Here is a 22,331-nt window from a genome sequence, read left to right as displayed (position 1 = left end):
TAGCACACGTGTTGATCGAATGATTCACTGCCTTTAGCATGGAGGCTTCATCCGATGCTTCCCGTGTTTTTTTTTCTCAGGATTTCTGCATTTCCAAAATTCATAAAGAGCTAGATTTAGCTAGACTGACCATACAAAGTCACGATGCTGACCCTCATCCTAAACCAAAAACATGAAGAGTCACACACCTGCCTCAACAGACATAGGATTGCAAGTCCAGAGTTCCAGCCAGTCAATTGGAAATAAAGCTATACAGGAAAACATGCAGTTTTTTCCTGAAGCGGAAGTTTTAAGTTGTCTTGTTAGGCAAAACCTGAAGTTTACTGATTATGTTTATACTGCACAAGGTGAAAATTACCCACAAAATAAATAATTTGAAGATCCAGAAACTATAAATTTTTATCCCTTTTTTTAGTTTTCTGTCCCATAAAATTTTTTCCTTCCGGGAATGTACAAAAGAATACTAATAAGAACTACTGATCATGAGTTTGCTGCTGCCTAGAAAAGCACGAACTCTCCCACAACGGAAATGAACCAAATTCATTGATTTGTTGTTTCAATTGTTTGTTTCCTAAAGATGGCACTTAGCTTTTAGGCTTTTCTTCTTTTTGAAGATATTCTGATTGAGACTTATAGCTTTTAATAAATTTGTTTGGCTTGTCTCTAAACTTTTATAGTGTCTTCCGATTTGAAAAAAAGTTTAATGATCACTGTCCTGGTAGTTACGGTCACTATCGGCTTATAAAGAACAACCCTTGGCCATAATAGCAAAAATGTATGTACTGAAAACTACAGATTTCAATAGCCCCATTAGAAGTTGAATTATATAGACCTATAGACCTTGTTTGGCTTGTCTCTAAACTTTCGTAGTGTCTTACGATATGAAAAAAGTTTAGCGATCAGTGTCCTGGTAGTTACGATCACTATCGGCTTATAAAGAACAACCCTTGGCCTATAATAGCAAAAATTTATATGCAGAAAACTACAGATTTCAATAGCCCTATTAGAAGTTAATTTATATAGACCTATAGATATATACAGTTTACTAAAGCAGGATTACAGCATTATTTATTAAAATTAAACATGACATGAAAACTGTAATAGGTACACATTGAAGGTGAGCGGGAAGGAAGAATCACAAAAACACAAAAACACAAAAAGGTATTTTTTTGCGGTGCTTGGGGACTTTGGATCACTTTCCATGCATTATATTTTTCAGCTTCTCTAGCAACTTGGTATTCTTCCTTTGATCTCCACTAACAAAACGTGTTCTTGTCATATAGACTGAATAAATAAAAATCTTTGAATATACCGGAAAAATTACACAATAAATGAGTTTTTTTTTTTACAGTTGCTTTGAACGTACAGCAAAAGTCGAACAAAAGGTCAAAAGTGTTCAGTTTGTCGAACAAAAAGTGACAATAAAGAAAGAATAAAACAGTGACAAGAAAGAAAGAAAGAAGGTGTGAAGACCATACTTCATAGATAGCCTTTAAGTATCCTTACACATCGACACAGAAGTTTTTTAAGTTTATCTAAAACTATTTTTACCAGTATCTGGACTCTTTGACTGGATCATAGTGCTGTGGTATGAAGTCTAAGTTGTTCACCATATGTAACTAGTTAATATTTTTTCACTTAGTTTCTATTTCCAATATGTGTTTTTTCACTGCAAACGAAATATTTAAAGTATTCTAAATAAATTCGAATGATCCCAAAAAGAAAATAACACTTTTTTAAACACAAAGTAGAATTCTTTGCCAAAAAGAAGATTCAATCTGGAGGAATGAAGATCAACCTATTTTTGCAGCACATCTTCAAAATCAAGTTCATATTTTTTGTGGGATTTCATATGTACACTTAGAGTATCCTTACGGGCAAATGCTCTTTGGCACAAGTCGCATTTATAAGATTTTTCACCAGTGTGCCTCTTCATATGACGCATTAAAGCAGTACGCTTTAGAAAACGTGCATCGCACGTATTACAAACATGTCGCTTTTCACATATATGAATTCTCATGTGTCTAATCATACTATCTCTGTGAGCAAAGGGTTTTTGACAAACATTGCAAATAAAGCTCTTTTCTCCTCTGTGCAACGCCAAATGACGATTTAGATGCCTATTGCGTAGGAATTTCGCATCGCAAATTATGCACACGTGACGCTTTTCTTGGGTATGAATTGTCATGTGACTTAATAAATTCTCTTTGACAGCAAATGCTCTTTGACATTCACTACACTTAAAACTCTTTTCTCCTGTGTGCGTTTTTATATGACGTTTCAGGTGTGGCGAGGTTACAAATCTTGCGTCGCAAAGATTGCATGCAAACTTCCTTTTCTTCTTGTGAACTCTTGTGATGTGGGATGTTAGGTAGCCCTTGCGAGAAAAGCCTTTGTTGCAGAAATCACACCGGAAAGGTTTGTCGGGAAGATCTGCCGTCGCCTCATTTTTGAGATCCAACGACATTGGGGCCGATATGTGCCCTGTAGACACTCCTTCTGAAAACAGACGAAGTTAAATCCATGCAATCCGAGAGAATAAGATAAACAAGTCATTAGGGTTGGTAGTTTCCCCAGAGTGATTCCAAACGTGCCACAAAGGGCGTCACAAGTGCACAAAGGCTTTTAAAACAAATAGAAAATGCTTCAGATTTCAAAAAGATTTCAGATTTCTCTTCTTTTTTGCAAGAGTATTTTATGACACAATAGTAAACCTATTACACATTTTCATAAGTGTGTATCAGACAGGGAAGCCAAAAAACGCGCCTTCTATACCCAATGTTGCATTTACTCATTGTTGTCAATGTCAATTTATGTAGAATTTTTGCTATAACTTTGGCAATTTTTGTCATTGTTCAAATTTTGGGTCAATAGAAAGAACACAAAATATTTTACAGAAAAACCCTGTTTCTCTCTGGTATAATCTGGAGATAAGTCCGTTGATTTTTGAATTGAAAATGGAATAGTTGTGGGAAAAGTCAAGTCATGGCCAATTGTAGAAAAAGCCAAGACAGATTGTCCAATTAAGTGGGCATCAAGTCAAGGTTAATTTTACCCCTTTGATTACCGTTGTTACTGTCTCCCACTTATGCTATACCTCTCATGCATGTCACTACACAATGCCGAAATAGAGTCAACCTTGTTGGAGGGTCTCCCCTGGGAACACATTGGTTGATATTCAAAATATAAACCTTCAATCAAAACATTGCACACTAATCTTCCTTATTATGTTTAAGATACTTTTAATTTACATGAAATCCCTCTAGGGTGGGACGGGGCTTCATCGTATCTTGTCTCATGTCTGCAATGTTGTAAATAAATACAACGGTTTACATATCATCTTGATATATAGTAAAGAACAAAAGTAAAGAGCAACATTAAAGCTTAGAACGAACGAAACTATGCCGTATATGAGGGGGGTTGTTCAATCCTAGCCCCTTCTAAATTTTTACAACGATTGCTCACCAGCCGTTGCATTAGAATGCGAAGCATTTTCAAAGCACTATGAAACAGAGTAAAGAGCAGAGGTTGAGAAGGGGCATCGCCCCTAATATGCAGAATAAGTTCTGCCTAATTCAGGCTTTAATGTCTCTCTTTCCTTTCATTTAAGAAAAAAAAATTTTATCTCCTAAGACACTTTCTTTTAGTCCGCACCGGACCAGAAACTGGAGTTCTGGATTTTTTAAGAACACTTTTTTTTATCTCCTAAGACACTTTCTTTTAGTTCGCACCGGACCAAAAACTGGATTTCTGGATTTTTTAAGAAAACTTTTTTTTTATCTCCTAAGACACTTTCTAAGGCACCGGACCAGAAACTGGATTTTCTAAGAAAACTTTTTTTTATCTCCTAACACACTTCCTTTTAGTCCGCACCAGACCAAAAACTGGATTTCTGGATTTTTTAAGGAAACTTTTTTTTTATCTCCTAAGAAACTTTCTTTTAGTCCGCACCGGCCCAGAAACAGGTTTTCTAAGAATTTTTTTTTTTTTTTTTTTTTATCTCCTAACAAACTTTCTTTTAGTCTGCACCGGACCAAAAACTGGATTTCTGGATATTTTAAGAAAAATTTTGTTTTATCTCCTAAGACACTTTCTTTTAGTCCGCACCGGACCAAAAACTGGATTTCTGGATTTTTTAAGAAAACTTTTTTTTATCTCCTAAGACACTCTCTTTTAGTCCCCACCGGACCAAACACTGGATTTTAATGTTAACTTGCCTAAGGTGAAAATGATATGATAACGAGTCCGAAGTACACACTTCATTGAGGGGAAAAGGGGGAGTGACTTTGAAATTTTAACTAGCAACTCCAATAAAATCTTATATGTTTAATCTTCAAAGAAAAACATAGATTTTTGCTTTTTTGTTTTTTAATGCCCTGACTCAGAAGTTTAAAGAATTTAAACGTTATAGTAAATTAGAATGAGAATCCAAAAAAGGAAGACTAAGAAGTATAACCTAGTAACTTTTAATCAGTTCGTAGTAACGAACTGTATGTAAGAACGACTCGGCTCAATAGTAACCAAAACCCTAAAAAACGGAATTTTGATATCAATAGATATATCAAAAGAATTGACTTTTTATCCTGATTCCAAATATATAAGATTCTGATTCTACATTTTTATGTAGAGTCAGAATCAGACATTTTTCTGCAAATTCCATATTTTGCAGATAAGTTAAGTGTTGCCAATCAAAAGCTACGAGCCTGAATAAATTTGCCTGATTTTCGAATAAGGGGGGAACACCCCAAAGAAGTCAAGGGATCTTAATAAAAATAACACAATCAGATTCAGCATAGCAGAGAACCCCAGTGTAGAGGTTTCAAGCTCCCATCTACAAAAATATAGAGTTTTGTATATTTTGCCAGAAGAAAAGTCAAGGATGTGTTCGTTTTTTTTTTCAGGGTCAAATCGAATCAGTGGTCCTAAAATGTAGGGAGAGGGCTCATTTAAACGGAAATTAAAATTTCTGTAGTCTTTTTTAAGTGACCAAAAAGACAGAGGGCCAACCCATGCCTTTTTTCTTCTAAGTCGTCCAATCAGAATTTAGGGATAGCCATTTTTCTCAGCACAGTTGAAAGGTCCAATGCCTATGGAGATAGCTTGACCCCTCACAGCCCCCGAGGGAAGGGCTGTAAGTTATGAAAATTGTCCATTGCTTATGCATAGCATTTGTTATTGGGAAGTATATACATATTTTTCGGAAGGGGTGTTGGGTAATTTTCCACGGGTTTCCACGTTTTTGGGGTGAACTTTCCAGTACAAAATTTATTCTGGTGGAATTTGATAGAGTTTCGATGCGAAATTCTTTTTTCTCTGTCGTCTCAAGTTTACATGTGGATATGTTTCGAGGGGGGAGGATTTTCAGCGGGGTCAGAATTGTCTCAGGATTTTTCCGTAGGGGCAGGGATTTTCCGTGGGAAAAATTCTCCTTGGGGGAATTTTCCATGGGAGAAATCTCCATGGGGGAGTTTTCTGCGGTTGCACTTTTCGGCTGGACCGAGAAGGGGTATCCGAGAGAAATTTTTCACGGAGAGACGGGGGGGGGGCTTCCAGCATGATTTAAGAAACTATCAGAAATAAGTCTTTTCCAAATGGAAGTGTGTTAAGGATAATTTTCTGGTGGAATCGTCCACAAGAATTTTTACGGGGAATTTTAAGCAAGGATGGAAGAAAAGGGGGGGGAGTGTATTTTGCGTTCAACTTCGAGGAACTTTTAGCAGAGAATTTTTCCCGGCATAAAGGGAGAGTTGAATTTCCCGGCATTATTCAAAAAACAATAAGAAATTAAATACAAAAAAAGTATTTTCAACTGAAAGTAAGGAGCAACATTAAAATTTGAAACGAACAGATATTATACGGGGGATCACCTCCTCCTCAATATCTTGCTCTTTACGCTAGAGTTTGCCTTTTGTCCCAATTCTTTAGGAACGGTACCTGAAACACAATTAGAATAAAAAGCATTTTTTAAAGTACTAAAAACTTTAGCGTGATAAACCAGGTATTGAGGAGGGGGCAACACCCCTCACATACAGAATAATTTCTCTTCGTTTCAAGTTTTAATATTGCTTCTTACTTTCAGTTGAAAAAACTTGTTCTTTTAAATTAAATTAAGAGTCCGTGTCATAGTCAGAATTTCGGTCTAATTCTTCAATGGAACGCACGGGAAGGAGAGGGTCAACATTTCTCTCCCTAAGAGGGAGGGGTGTATCTTCAAAGTTTTGAATCGTACCCCGTATAAAACCTTAGGTCAAAGTTGGTTCAATGATTAATATTACGAAAAGAGAAACCACCAATGCAACAGCACAAACACATTGAAAAAAAAAGAGACAGAAGGAGAAAAGGAAGACTGTTTTCCTAAATTAGTGATTAATATAGACCAGCACTTGAACGAGGCCTTAACCCTACTCATCCATACAATCACATAGGTCAAACAGCATAGCCATACACAATCAACCACAAAGAATAATCCATGGACAGGCAGTCATGTCGTCAATAAGGATAAGTCGTCATTTACCAAACAATAAAACAATAAAGACAAATAATTCAGAGGCAACAGCCCAACACAAGGGCTCATCAGGAGAATACACTTGCCTATAGGGTTTCGGCACTTTAAATTCTCTACCCAGTCAAGTGTTGTGCCTACCACAGAATATCCATGGCATCCCCGTGTCAGGTATCACCCCCAAAATACATGCCTATGAAAAATAAAAACCAGCAAATGTAGAACAACCAAGTAACACCAAATCAAGCTTATCCTGTTAATATATTCCTCTTTTTAGCATCAATAGGTAAACTAAATGTGATAAATTATACCAGATCACAAATATGAACTCTTTGCAAAAAACCTGAATGAACTAAACAATTATAGAATTCATCATTACCATGTGGCTATTTTTCAAAAAAAATGCGCTATTAGAAACACAATTCAAAATAGATGGCGCTACATCATCAACATTTCGCGAACCTCCGAAATTAGCCGAAAATTTCCTTAAATATTTCCAGATAATTCTTTTGGTATTTATTTAAAAGTTCATATTAATGAAAACAAAATTTTTTAAATTGCCAAATTAATTTATTTGCAGAAAAACCTCTCAATATCAATTTTTGGCTTAAGATTTTACATCTATTTTTAGAATCAATATAATTACTACAAATCCTTGCATAACGAAGTAACTGTGAGAAAAACGCCGAATATGTGATATTTGAGTGTATATTACTTTCAGGGAATGGGAAACTAATCACTTCAAAATCAAAATCATCCGTTTTATTAAACATTTTAAAACTTAATTTATTATTATCAGAAATATTAATATTTAAATCTAAGAAATGATCTTCAAGACCAGCGCCATGGCTAGGTTCAAGAATAAGCTCTGATGGATATATATATTTTTAGAAATATCAATGAAATCCTTACAATTTAAGACCAAAATATCATCTAAATATCCTTTATTATTTGACAAAACATGTTTTATATTATTTGGATTATTCTTATCCATCATATATTTATATTCTAGTTGACTTAAAAACAAGTCAGCTATAAATGGGCTGGCATTCCCCCCCCCCCCCATGGGAATTCCCACGACTTGCTTGTACAAATCACCACCAAATCTTATATAAGTATTGTATAAAACAAATTCTAGTAACTCAAAAATCATATCCAAGCTGTAACATCTCAAGTTAACTGTAGTCTTAAAGCAATTTGTCCATATAGCTTTTTTATTATAAGTGTCTATTTTTAAGAATCTTTTACTAGATAAGAGGAAAGATTTCTTGATAACCGTTTTTAAATTATCGAACACTACATTAAGTAATAAATTAGTATACATTGTCGCAAAGTCGAAAGACTCAATTCTTTTAGCTGAAACCATTGTTAAAGAATCTATCACCTGCAGTGAATTATTAACACTCAAATATGGATTAAAATTCGAAATTTTTTTAATACCAGAACAATAGGTTTTAAGTTTATTTATAATTTCCTTTAAAATTAAAGAGAGGTCAGTAGCAGCAATGCGGGTTGGACATTTAGCTGCTCCAGCAATAAACCGGTTTAGGGGGATTCTTATGAAATATTACAGTCCAATATAGGAAAGGGAACTTTTTATCATTGTCATTTATTTTAATATTAAAATTTTTAAAAAGTATTTCTTCAGTCTTTTCAATTAAATTCTCATCCTCTATATTTACCTTTTCGTAAACATTAGTTGTGCATAACTCCCTTTTTCTTCTGACAAATTATAACAAAATTATTATTAGCTTTATCCACCGGCACAATTACAAATTCATTCTGTAGATTAGCAGTTGCTTGTTTTATCTTAGCATTATAAAATAATGATTGAGTGTTACTATTTTTTAATTTAGAATATATTTTATTTCGTATTTTACTAATAATTAAATTCTTCCGACTTTGAAATACCGTATATTTTATATACCGTATATTATATGTTATAAATTGTATAAAAAAAAATAAATAACTGAACGTTATACTCAACTCTTCCACTGCTTAGATGTATCTATTCTGGACAAAGGTCTTTCAGCAAAATTTATTTCAAAAACTTCGTCAAAAAGGGAAGGTTTTCAAAGAAAAGTTAAGAAGTACATTAAACCAAACACGAGCAGAAATAAAGTCAAATAACAATTTAAACTCAAAATGAAAAAAAAATCGAAAATATCGATAAATAAATGAAACCTAAGACGAACAGAGGATCCTGTGGCGCCGCTGAAATTTTTTTTGAAATATGATCTTACCGAATGATCACTTACTGAAAACTGGTCTTATTTGAGGTTTCCAGAGAATTAGAGTTGTATACTGATTTACTTATTTCTTGGCTGGTAAAAAACTTTTGAGCGTCATATTAGTCTTTATTTTCTAAAGGGTGCTGAAGGACTTTTCTGCTTCTAGTTGTAATTTGTTGCGTCGATTTCGTGTTTTCAGTAAAGCCCTAGTTTTTCAAAATTAAACAAACGCATGGAGATATTACGTGTTAGTTTATTTGAACCAATATATATATATATATATATATATATATATATATATATATATATATATATATATATATATACTAGTTTTTTATATTTAATTTCTGGACGTTTTTGAATTAATGCATGTTTGATTTTGGCTCTACGCACATAAATTATTAAAATTAAATTTGCATACTAATTCTTTTTTTTGGCTAAATGGCTTTCTCTTAATTTTGATCAGACGATTTTCAGAAGTAAGGGGTGGGGAGGGAGGCGTAGTTGCCCTCCAATTTTTCGGTTACTTAAAAAGGCAACTAGAACTTTTAATTTTTAACGAACGTTTTTATTAGTAAAAAATATACGTAACTTAAGAATTAACTTACGTAACAAACTTTTATATTCTTATATTTTTATTATGTATATGAGGGGCTTTGTCCCCTCGTTAATACCTCACTCTTTATACTAAATCTTAAGTTTTGTCCCAATTCTTTAAGAATGACTCCTGAATCAGAAAGGCCGTAGAATAAATAGTTGAAATTACTAAAAATACTTTAGCATAAAGAGCGAGGTATTTATCTCCGCCTAAATACCTCGCTCTTTATGCTAAAGTATTTTTAGAACCCCTCATATGCTTAATAATCTCTGTTCGTTTTAAGTTTTAATGCTACTCCTTACTTTCAATTGAAAAAACTTTTTCATGTTTATTTTTCATTGTTTTTTTTTATAGCAATGCTAGAAAATCCTGCGCCCTTTTCATTGAATTTCTCTTCTCCCATGACATATTCCTCCAAGGAATGATAGCCATAGATCCCACATAGCCATAGTCATCCCCAAAGACATAGTTATCATGGTTTTCGACTATGTGGAGCAAAATGGCTATCTCAAAATTTTGAATAGTTGACTTTGGGGGGAAAATGAGCGTGGGAGGGGGCCTAGGTGTCCTCCAATTTTTTTGGTCACTTAAAAAGGGCACAAGAACTTTTCATTTCCATTGGAATGAGCCCTCTTGCGACGTTCTAGGACCACTTGGTCGAAACGATGACCCCTGGGAAAAAGAAAAAAACAAACAAATAAACACGCACCCGCGATCTGTCTTCTGGCAAAAAATACCAAATTCCACATTTTTGTAGATAGGAGCTAGACGCTGAATTTGTAGAAGCTGAATGCGATGGTGTGATTTTTGTTAAGATTCTATGACTATTAAGGGGTGTTTCCCCCTATTTTCCAAAATAAGGTAGATTTTCTCAGGCTCGTAACTTTTGATGACAAAGACTAAATTACAAAGACTAAACTTTTGATGAAACTTATATATTTAAAATCAGCATGAAAATCCTGTTGTTTTGATGTATCTTTTAGCATCAAATTTCCGATTTTTAGAGTTTCGTTTACTATTGAGCCGGGTCGCTCCTTACTACAGTTCGTTACCACAAACTGTTTGAAATCTCCTACCACTCAAGTTGTTCATTCATTGACGCATTACAGAACCGTTTGTTTCGTTAGTTTCTTTCAGCTTAGCGTGAGACAAGACGAAGAGAAGTGAAGAATAAATGGAAAGTATATAATTTGGGCTATGTATTTGCACATTAGGGGTGAAGGGTGGGGGGTGGAGGTAAAGTATTTGGACAGTGTGAAGCTAGAAAACAATTCTTACTACATAATATGCAGAATAATTGAACCTAACATATTAGGCATGCATATCCGCTATACATTGCCCCCACCCCCAATGTGCAAAATTCAGAGTTAGAAACACATATTAGAAGAATAATAGGTAGGGGGTAAATCATACAAGTGCCCACATTATTTACGGATTTTGTCCCAGGGCCTGTTGGGTCACGTCAACACTGAAGGCATGTTTTTTGGACCATTTGACAATACTAAATTCCTTTCTCAAATTCTTTATCAAATATCACTCGAGGGTACGCGGGCTGGTTAGAAAAAATGAGCAGAGGATGGGGGCTGGTTGCCTTCCGATCATTTGGGACTAGAAACTTCGATTGCCAGTCAAATGAGCCCCCTTCGAGCTTTATAGCACCACCCCTTCCTTATGAATAGGCTGTCGTGCAAGAAGTGGGGCAGCAAAGTAGCACTGCTTCTTGGCAGTTTTCAAAATTGTTGGCAGATTTTGTCTGAAAAATACGATTTTTACATATAAAATAATTTTTGCCCAAGGAAAAGCCATTTCCCCAAAAATTTGTCTTCTCAAAAAAACAAAAACAAAAAAAAACGGTCCCCCAAAAATACCCTTTCGTCCAAGGTTGCCACCCCTAATGATTTATCACTAGCGATTATTTACCTTTTGTAACTATCACTTTAACTTAACGTGACATAATTTTTTCACAACTTTCCAAAGTTTGTGTCTCAATTATTTACTACACATCAAAAACCAGACATAGATCATTGAATTACTGACTTTTCTTCCTATGCTGGAAAAAGCATAATGGTTATAAGACTATACCATTTCATCAAAGATTCTCTTGTGTCTCGTGGCAAAGAATTTCACTTAAACACGTTAAAATTCAGTGTAATTTTGAGAATTGATGCAGAGGTTTTTTTAGACAGCTGGAACGTTGTTTTCGTTTCTGTTTAATTTTGTTTTCTTTTCTGTTTAACTTTTTCTATTCTGTTTAATTTTCAAAGGTCTGAAAATATAAGAGATTTAGGTAAATTTATAGCAAATCATATAACTGGCTTTCGTATAAAGTAAATATACCACTCGATGCCTTTTTTATACTCTTTACGAATATAATAATCGCTTCTACCTTAAATTGATATTTAAGCACGTTTTTAGCTCTTAAAAATGACGAATTTTCAAAAAATTGACAGTTCACATAACTGACTTACCAATAAAGCGAACATACCACTTGATGCTTTTTTTTATGTTCTTTACGAATATAATAATCGCTTGTACCACAAATTAAAATTTAAGCACTTTTCAAGCTCTTAAAAATGACGAATTTTCAATTAAAGTACGAGTTATTCGTAATTTCCGACAAAATAATACTATATTTTCTCCGCGCCGTTTTCGACAAAATAATACTACATTTTCTCAGTGCTAAAATTATTTATAATAAGGTTATTTTAAGATAGGTTAAAAAGTGCTTAAATTTGAATTTAAGGTAGAAGCGAATATTATATTATAATATATTAATATATATATATATAATTTCTTACTCTTCTATTATTACGGTTCTAATTATGTCCCACAAAACAAAGGACAAATAAAACTTGAAAACAAAAGCTCACTACACGCTCCATATTCGGAGCTTACTCCTTTTATGACGGTTGTGCTGTCAAGTGATATGTTCACTTTATTAGTAAGCCAGTTATATGATTTGCTATAAATTTACCGAAATTTTAATTGAAAAATTATTCTGAAATGAAAAAGGGAAATCATGGTACCTATGCAGAAAGGGGGGAAGGACTTTCGTGATAAATTTGGAGCTATTTTCAATATAGAGCCAAAGATTACATAAACATACCACCCACGACCTTTTTTATGCTCTTTCAAAATATAACCGTTGTTTTACTCAGAAATTAAATAAACCCTTTAATATGATACCTTTTCCTCTTATTGTCTTAAAATTTAGTTCGTCCTATTTTCTTCAACTCTAGGTTTTGGGCATGATATATTAATCTTAAATACATAATAACTGAATGTATGATAGATTAAAGTGCACTTATGTATTATACTGTCAAAATTCAATTTTATGCTGTGTAAAACTCTAGAACAAACCGGTTTGATCTGTCTGTACTAAGAAACAAATAGTTTCCAATCAGTGGAAAACAAGAGGGGAGTGACAGAAAATATTAAAAGTATATAATTTGGGCTATATATTTGCACACTAGGGGGTGGGATGGGGGTTAGGTAAGTTTAAGTCAGGTCCCCCCTCCCCTAATGTGCAAATATATACCCCGAATTTGTACGTAAAAATCAAGTATTTTTCTTTTTCCTTGATAATTTTATTTCGCATTTAATATTATATCTTCATGTGCTTTCTCTTTCCCTTACCATTGGTACTCTGGTGCCCTCCCCCTCGAATATTTTGTGGGGCGTCCATACTTGATTGAGTGGTTCAACTCCAGTTTAGGATCTTTTTACAGTCTAGGAAAGTATTTAAGCGAAGGAAATTTTACAGAATAGATATTCTGCACAAACTAGGGCATTTAAACTTTTTTTAAATACGCGGGCCTACCTCCACAACTTCTAATATGCACACAACTTCTAACTACAACTAATTAGTGGTAATGAACTGTAAGTAACTCGGCCCAACAGGAACCAAAATTCTAAAAAAGAGCAACTATAAATAAAAAAAGAGCTGTTTTCGTTTTTGATATTCTTTTTTTTTACCAGGTGATGTATCACTTCTGTAATATCTCGGGAGATGTATGTATCTCTTCTCACGCTACTACTTTTAAAACTTGTTCAAACTAAAGGCTTATCGAGTTTTAATGTCGCTATGTGAAAATTTACTTTTAAGTCGTTGTTATCCTTCGTCCTTGTGGACAAGTTTTTACTTGTTCCACTTCTCTTCAACTAAAAGTGAATATTTGTCCAAATATCACACAAATAGCCAAATTCTCCAAAAACCGTTTATTCGTCAGTTGAACGAATCTTAAAAGGGCTGGTAACTATCAAGGTGTACATACAGTCAAGCAGGTAATGTGGAGTAATCAGGTAATCAGGGAGTCCAAAATTGAAATCACAGTTTAGGTATCTAGTTTAGTATATATAAAGTCAAAACTATGTTCTTTTCACTTATAAGTGGTACATTACCCTATGGATTTGTATTTGTTAATGCAGCTCTAATTTTCAAACAGAAACTGTTTTTTTTTGTATATAATTAAGAACCTCAAATTCTATTTTATTAGCTTAATTCGTCTTTTTTTTTTTTTTTTTTTTTTTTTTTTTTTTACAAAAATCCCTAGGTTCTTGTCTTGATTTTTATTTTTTATCACACAAATGGTTTTTTTTATATAAAATAAAAATGGTTTTAAATAAAATGTGTGATATTAAAATGTATGTTCATAAAAAATGAACATTTGTAGTAACTCAGAAACATTTAAGGGCGTTAAGAACAAATTTTATGGGAAAATAAAAGGGCGTTGAATTATGTCGAAAGATACCCTGCAAATCTAGATTGTCAAAAGGGCACATCTAAAATACTTTCGGGACGACTTGGTACATTAAGTTGAAACCTTCAGTCATTCCGAGAAGTATGCTGAACAAATCTGTGATTCAAATCAAATTTTTTTTTATCACACAAATTTTTTATCACACAATTTTTTTTATCACACAAATTTATCACACATTTTTTTTTTTTTTTATCACACAAATAGCCAAATTCTCCAAAAACTTAAAAGAATCTCAAAAGGGCTGGTGACAATCAAGGTGTACATACAGTCAAAGCAGGTAATGTGGAAGCTAGAACGTGGAAGAAGGCTAAAACAGCCACTCTATAATGTAGCAGCAATTATCTGCTTATTTTGGGATTAGACTAGGCTAAAACTTATATCCCAGCTTCATAATGCATTTGACTCTCAGGCTGCCAATCAATGTCCTCCCAGAAAGTCAAATAGTGCTTTTTATAGTTGTAATACAGTGATCAATGGGTATCAAGCATGCAGTTGGGTATGCAGTATTTTTATAATACCAATAGCATTGGAATGTACAATTCCATCCATAAAGTAACAGCAGTAAGCTATATACAGTATACTTCAGACTTCGAATGCTATACTCCACTAACAGTATTAGAGTAAACCTTTGATAAAATGGTACATATAAAAGTATGGGGTATGATACTTATTGCTAGTATATGGGTTGCCACTGAATTAGATTACATAGTTAATTGTGATTCAGAAAACGACTGATATTTCTAACTGCGAGCTATACTAAGTTATATTTATTACTTTTCTGCCAATTTTACGTATAAAAATACCTTTTGCTCAAAGCAAAGCTGTCAAAACACAAGCTGTGCTGCTAATGTGGCAGCTGCCACTGGCAGCTTTGGAACTTATTGCACACCTGGAATAGGCACTGAAAAAATATTAAGGAACAAAATATTAAAAATATTAAATATTTAATATAAAAATATTAAGGAACAGTGCTGCTAATATGGCAGCTGCCACTGGCAGCTTTGGAACTTATTGCACACCTGGAATAGGCACTGAAAAAAAAATATTAAGGAACAGGGCTTACAGCTCTTAATACAGGCAACGTTAGAGAATTGTCTCTGATAACCTGACGTCACATATGAAGTATTGGACGTTTAAAAACTAATATTATTTAGATATTGATACTATATATTTTCTATAATATTACTTGTTATTAATTAGTAACATTATTTAGATGACATTACTAGATTACTTTTACAAAGTTTTGACTTTATTATGCCCTAGAAAATGTAGCCATTGGGGGAGTAACCAATTTCATTAAACCATAACAAACCCTATTTCTTTTTCATTCGATATTCCGCTTATATGGCATTTTGTAGTGGTTGCTACATGAAATCTAGAAGTTAGTTCCACGCGCCCTCGTCCCTTCTGCTGATAGGAGCATCTACCTACGACAAGCTGCGTTATTATTATTTCCAAGCAGCCAAATCAGCAATGAAACCCAATAAAACCTCCAAGTTTCAGTCTAATTCTTCAACAAGCCAAGGGACAGACGCCTTTTTCTACCTCAGTGGGGGGGGGATTTAAAAATTTCAATGTTTGCAAAGCAACACTATTTAGATAATTGTCTCAATTTATGCTATTATGCTTTCCTTTCAGTCCAATACACATTAAAACCACGATTAAACCCCTTTCCCTTCAAGATTCTAAATATTTCCGATTTTATAGTAGCTGATATTTGAAACTTAAGAGCTGATCCTGGCACCCCTCTCAATGGGAGTTTGAATCTCAACAGGAGCTTGATCTGAATCTTTAACAAGTGAAGAGACGCGCATATTCCTCTCTTTTAAGATGGGGCGGAGGGCAACTTAAAAATTACAAATCTTCCAAAAAGTGTTATTATTCAGATGGCCCGATAAGTCTTTAGGTTACTTTTTCAAAGTCTCAAAGTTTTGACTTTTGGAACCCTCTCACCTAAAAAAAATAATAAAGCAGCCTTTCAAGTTTTGACTTTGGGAACCCTCTCACCTAAAAAAAAAAATAAAGCAGCCTTAATCAAGGGAATCAACCAAAACACCCAAATAAATGGTACGCCTTCTTATAGTGCGCATTTAACATTTGAAAAGTACTGTTATTCAGGTTAGAAGTCTTTAGATTGCTTTTACAAAAAATCAAGTTTTAAATTTTGTAGCCTTAAAAATTTAGCCACAGGCTGGTGCCCGTTTTCCACTTAAACTAACACAAATCCTAATTCTGTTTCTTTTAAAATCCAAATGTATAACAATTCATAGTCACAGCACAGAAGGACAAAGTTACTCCCCAGTGCCCTTGATGATTATACAAGTCATTTTATTGTATTTCTCTCTGAGCAAAATTAACATTTAAAATTCTATAACACGTCCAAATTTCGGTCTAGTTTTCGACAGTCAGAGGATCGCACACATTTTCAACCCTTCGGGGTGGAGGGGGTAGGGTACTCAAAATTCTGTCCAAATAAACATCAAAACTTTCCTGCAATAAATAACAACGATCCCTACCTAATTCTTCTACTGCTTGAATATATCTTTCTGAAAAAATTATTGAAATAAAATAGTATGGATTCTCATTTGAGATATTGCCACATCTGAAGCCTTTCACTTACTTCCTTCTCCTAAAAGATTTCTAATATGTAACATCTTACACTGGTTCAAAGTTAGTTCAAACTGTCCTCCCGATGCGAGTGTGCATATTCAGAAATTCTTGCTATTATCTTTTTCTCTCAGCCAAATCGACATTAAAAATCATAAAAACGTCTAAATTTTTGTGTAGTTCTTCAACAGACTAGAGGAAAAATAGGTCTCTCACCCTAAGGAGGGGTGGAGGAGGAGTGGCAGCAGCAACATTTTCAATGACACCACCTACAAAAAGTTGCACTGTTGGACTTTCCATAGAAAAAAGTTTATCTTGTTTGGGAGGTCTCTGGAATCTGTGACAATTTTGCCCTTTTCAACGTCTGTTCGGACGTTCACCTTTTTCAGTACTTTAGTTTGGACTCTTAATGGTTGTAATTACTTCCAAGAAGAAGTTTTTTGAAAACCAAGGGGCAAATCTTCAGTATTTTTATTGGGGGGCAAGAGGGGTCCATATCCGGGTAGTCAAAGGGCATGGGATATATAATAATTTTTTCTCCACATTATTGGGGGAGTGCAACTTCGTCCCCCTCCACCCCAACGGCGTCCCTGCACAAAGCCGATTTCTATTCCAGAATAAATTCCAATTGCTGTAGGTAATGTTTTATAGAGGACTGCTCGTTGAACTTCCATGTACCCCCACCTCTTCCGAAGAAATGATGAATGCTCCATGACTGTTGAATATCTAACATTGTATAGGAGTTATTGTTAAATATCAGAGTTAAATATCATTGTTAAATATCTAACATTGTATAGGAGTTATTGTTAAATATCAGAGTTAAATATCATTGTTAAATATCTAACATTGTATAGGAGTTATTGTTAAATATCAGAGTTAAATATCATTGTTAAATATCTAACATTGTATAGGAGTTATTGTTAAATATCATTCCTAGCAGTGTTGTCACTTACTTGAAGTACTACTTGAGTAAAATTTTCCATTACTTGTACTTGTACTTAAGTAAAAACTCTAGGGTGTACTTATTACTTGATACTAAAGTAAGATTACGAAATAATTATTACTTAAGATACTTTTAATGTACTTGTTTTTCAAATACTTTACCTTTGACACGGAAATTTTGTGTCTGTGTGCTTTGGCAATGTACAAGAAAACATCACCTTTATATTTAGAGCAAACTCAGGTATAGCTTATGTGTGTGTGTGCTTTGGCAATTTACATGAAAACATCACCCTTTAGATTTAGAGTAAACTCAGATATAGCTCCATGCTCAATTTTTGGATATGAAATAAGGTATTTGTTTTTGACGAAAAAAAATTATAGTATGATTAACATTTGGTTTAATTTTTGTTTAAAAGTTATATAACAGAGAAAATTGAAATTATTTCACAGTTCACTGGTCGACAGTGAGCTAAAATCCCTTGTTTTGTTCTAAATGTTGCATACTGTAGTCCATTTGGGCTTATATTTCTGACACTAGTGTTTAACTTTTGTCATCCCGTCAACTGAACCAGATTTCTACCATTTCATCACCTTCAGGACCATATTACTGGTAAAACTACTGAAGCTATGAATCTTTGCCCATCTAAATGTTGTCTGCAATAAACAAGTCTAGGGAGTTCTATCTGGATCCAATGCAGTGGTATTTTGTCAAATTCGTTCCAGAAAATTCAGGTATTCAGACGAATCTGACTTCAGATTTGTCACTCCATTCATAAGTTATAGACCCTACTAAATTAAACGAAAACTCAAAGACTTGAAACCCTCTCCCCCTTGCCCTATTTGATATAGGGTTTGTGATACCAGAACTTGAACCAGATATTTGGCATCTTTGGTCTAGTTTTCATTCGGATCCGTTACTCCATTTGCCAGTTATACTAATTTAAACAGAAAACTTAAATTTTTCAGGAATTAAAACCAACTACCCTTTGTTAAATTTGAGCTAGGGTCTTTATCTCAAAACTTGAAATGTGTCATGGTTTTAAACCTCTTTGGTTCAACTTTCATACAGATCCATCACTTTAGTCGCAAGTTACTCTGAATTAAACGAAAAACTGTTATTAGCAGGTAAAGCCTTCTCCCCCCCCCTGTTTTATTTAAGCCAGGGTCTTCATCTTTCAACTTGATGTGTCTTATAATCCTTGGCACCAAATCTGGCCATCAAAATTTTCATCCAAATTCAACCAGCGGTTCTCCCCCTATACGTGATTACACAGACGGACGGAAAGACAGACAGACGGACGGACGGATTTTGCAACGTCTTAGGTAGCCATGTTGGCTCATTGGATCCAAAAAAGGAAAACAAAAGCATATCATCATCCAGGCATCATCACCTATTTGGATAGTGGAAAATATCCATCAAGATAGGTTTTTGAGATCTGTCTGTCAGTTCATCCGTCTGTGCAATCGAGTATAGCGGGAGAACCACCAGTGAGATTCGTATTGAAATTGAACTATTTGGATTAAAATTGAGCTTAATTAGGGCGATGGGGCTTTAAGTGTTAAAAAAATTAGAGTTTTTCATTTAATTCACTGTAACTTGCATATGGAGATGAATTTCGATGAAAATTGAATAAAGATGCCTAAGAGTATGATATGCATTGAGTTCTGGGATGGAGACCCAAGCTTAATTAAAAGTTGAGTTTTTCACTTAATTCAGTGCAGCTTGCGAGAGATTGATGGATCTCAGTGAGTATTGAACCAAAGGTGCCTAAGACCGAAACAGGCATCAAGTTTTGAGATGAAAACCCTAGCTCAAATAGAACGAGGGAGAGGGGGTTTAAGTGCTGAAAAAAGTCAAGCTTTTGGTTTAATTTAGTATAACTTGCGAACAGAGCAACGGATCCAAATGAAAGCTAGACCAAAGATGACTAGTATTAGGGCTCATATCGAGCTCTGATATCACAAGCCATATCTAAAATAGGGCGAGGGGGAGGGGGTTTCAAGTTTTAAGAAAGTCGAGTTTTCCTTCAGTTTAGTAGGGCCTATAACTACTTCCACCCATGGCTTGCCCAAAGCCTGGAAATAACCCTTTTCCAAAATAAATCATACTGAAGCCAACCTTCAACCAAATATTCCGTCCCCAGAGAAAAATTACTTTGTATGGCACTTGGTATTTACCAAGTGACATACAGTGATCGCAAATTGTGTAGGTCTGTCAGTCTGTCAGTTCCGGTCTTGCTAGTTTAGGCACTTCCAGATAAGCTAGGACGACGAAATTTGGCAGGCGTATCAGGAACCAGACCAGATTAAATTTGAAATAGTTGTTTCCCCGATTCGACCATCTGGGGGGGGGGGAGTCGGAGGACGGTTAATTTGGAAAAATTATATCGGATCTTAATTAAATTTGATTAATTGTCTCAGAGCTCTTACTTTAAGTTCCGACCGGATCAGGTGACATTGGAGGGGGGAACCTAAAATCTTGGAAAATGCTTGGAGTGGAGGGATCGGGATGAAACTTAATGGGGAAAATAATCACAATTCCTATATACGCGATTGACATAAACCGAACGAATTCACTCTCTTTAGGGGAGTCGGGGGGAGGGTTAATTCTGAAAATTTAGAAAAAATTAGGTATTTTTAACTTACGAAGGAGTGATCGGATCTTGAATTTCATCAGATGAAATTTAATATTAGAAGGACCTCGTAACTCAGATCTCATGTTTTAAATCCCGACCAGATCCAGTGTCATTGGGGGGATTTGGGGGGGGGAGAGAAATCTTGGAAAACGCTTAGAGTGGAGTGATCAGGATGAAATTTGGTGGGAAGAATAAGCACAGTCGTAGATACGTGATTGACATAACCGAAATGGATTCGCTCTCTTTGGGAGAGTTGGAGGGGGTGTTAATTCGAAAACATTAAAAAAATTGAGGTATTTTTAACTTAAGAGCGGGTGACCGTTCGTGAGGTATTTTTGAATTTGATATTAAGAAGGAACTCGTGTAACCGGTGGCATGTAACATGGTGACATTGGGGGAGAGTTGGAGGGGGAAACCGGAAATCCTGGAAAACGCTTAGAGTGGAGAGATCGGGATGAAACTTGGTGGGTAGAATAAGCAAATGTCGTAGATACGTGATTGACGAAACCGGATTGGATCCTCTCTCTTTGGGGTAGTTAGGGGGTCCAGTGGTTTGGCGAGTTCGGTACTTCTGGACCTGCTAGGACAGTAAAATTGGTAGGCGTGTCAGGGACGTGCACAAATTGACTTGATAAAGTTGATTTCCCCGATTCAACCATCTGGGGGGGGGGCTGAAGGGAGAGGAAAAATTAGAAAAATTAGGTATTTTTAACTTGCGAGTGGGTGATTGGATCTTAATGAATTTTGATATTTAAAAGGACCTTGTGTCTCAGAGCTCTTATTTTAAATGCCGACCAGCATTAAGCCTCTGATTTTTCTTTTAAATTAATCTATTGATTCTTATAATTATATAGCTCGTGCCATATGAGCTCTTGGTGCTTCCGGCCTCGTCTCAAGTGCCATACGAGCTCTTAGCTCTTATTTTATTCCTTTTTTCTCAGAAGATTTTCGACTTAGTCTCATGGTTTTTGCAACTTCATGGTGTGAAAACTGCTGCTAGAAATAGATAGGTTGCAACTTCTGCCGTATTGTCTTCTAGTATATTTAAATGTGTGCTTGCATCGTTCCTGCGTCCCCTTAAAAGTTCTGCTTCTTACGGTAATATTGGTTTGTCTTCTGTTGCATATGCAGACGACGTTCTTCTTGTTGCCCGGACTCGCCGTGGATTGCTTTCCAATTTTATTATATTAACCAATGAACTATCTAAAGATTGGACCGTCAGTTAATGCGTCTAAATGCGAGTTTATTTGTTTTAATAGCCCTTATGTGGTTGCTCCATTCGTTGCTGGGACTGCAATTCTGTCATGTTCTTCTTTAGTTAGTTGGCTTGGTTTGTGTTTTGGTCCAGCACTTTCCACTACCTTTTCATCCCTAGTGAATCAAGCCGTGAAAAACCAACGCGTCGCTTACCGAAAAATATCCCTAAACAAAAGCCGCTGGAACCGCAACGGTTTGTGCATGATTTATACGCTTATTGCGCCCCTGTGCTTTTGTTTTTATCAGGCATGGCTCATCTGTTTCGTAAGAAAAATCCCCAAGCTCTACGTGCGGCTTATTTCAGATATTGCAAATTCCTCCTCCGGCTTCCTAGATGGTACCAAAACAGAAAAATAATTGCTCGATTTGGTTTAATAGATGTGCCTTCTCGGCTTCGGTCTTCCAGTGATAATTTATATAAAAAGACTATCTACTTTGTTATTTACTTTTATATATATATATATATATATATATATATATATATATATATATATATATATATATATATATAAATGCTTGAAGTAGTACTTGAAGTAATACTTAAGTACAATTTTGGCAAGTACTTGATATTTGATACTTAAGTAAGAATTTGGAAAGTACTTATTACTTGATATTTAAGTAAAAAAACAATGAGTACTTAATACTTGATACTTAAGTAAAAATTTGGAGTACTTGTTGCAGCACTGATTCCTACCAACTTCCAATCTAGATCAATCTCAAACCCATCAGAGAAAATGATCAAAAAAATATTAAACAAAAAAATCTTAATATTCAGGAAAAATTTCTTAGGTCAGTTGC

At 34.8% G+C, this 22,331-nt stretch overlaps 1 protein-coding gene across 4 annotated transcripts in view; it reads right to left on the bottom strand.

The window, feature by feature from the left end:
• LOC136041664 (zinc finger protein 260-like) overlaps window positions 1–22,331 on the bottom strand; it is a 66,716-nt gene that overhangs the window by 6,199 nt on the left and 38,186 nt on the right. The window contains exon 5 of one of the 4 annotated variants that reach the window (XM_065726377.1): window positions 1,052–2,499. The exons of 2 other annotated variants lie outside the window; for them this stretch is intronic. In XM_065726377.1, coding sequence (XP_065582449.1) covers window positions 1,799–2,499 — 701 coding nt within the window. In that variant the 3' untranslated portion in view covers window positions 1,052–1,798. Of the gene's footprint in view, window positions 1–1,051; window positions 2,500–22,331 lie in introns of those variants that run through there. One more of the 4 variants, XM_065726378.1, reaches the window with a different exon arrangement.

The sequence above is a fragment of the Artemia franciscana genome, unplaced genomic scaffold (genome assembly GCF_032884065.1).
Source record: "Artemia franciscana unplaced genomic scaffold, ASM3288406v1 PGA_scaffold_32, whole genome shotgun sequence".
In the NCBI taxonomy this organism is placed as follows: Eukaryota; Metazoa; Arthropoda; class Branchiopoda; order Anostraca; family Artemiidae; genus Artemia; species Artemia franciscana.
The sequence above is the reverse complement of the archived record's forward strand: the minus strand, read 5'-3'. Positions and strand labels throughout refer to the sequence as shown.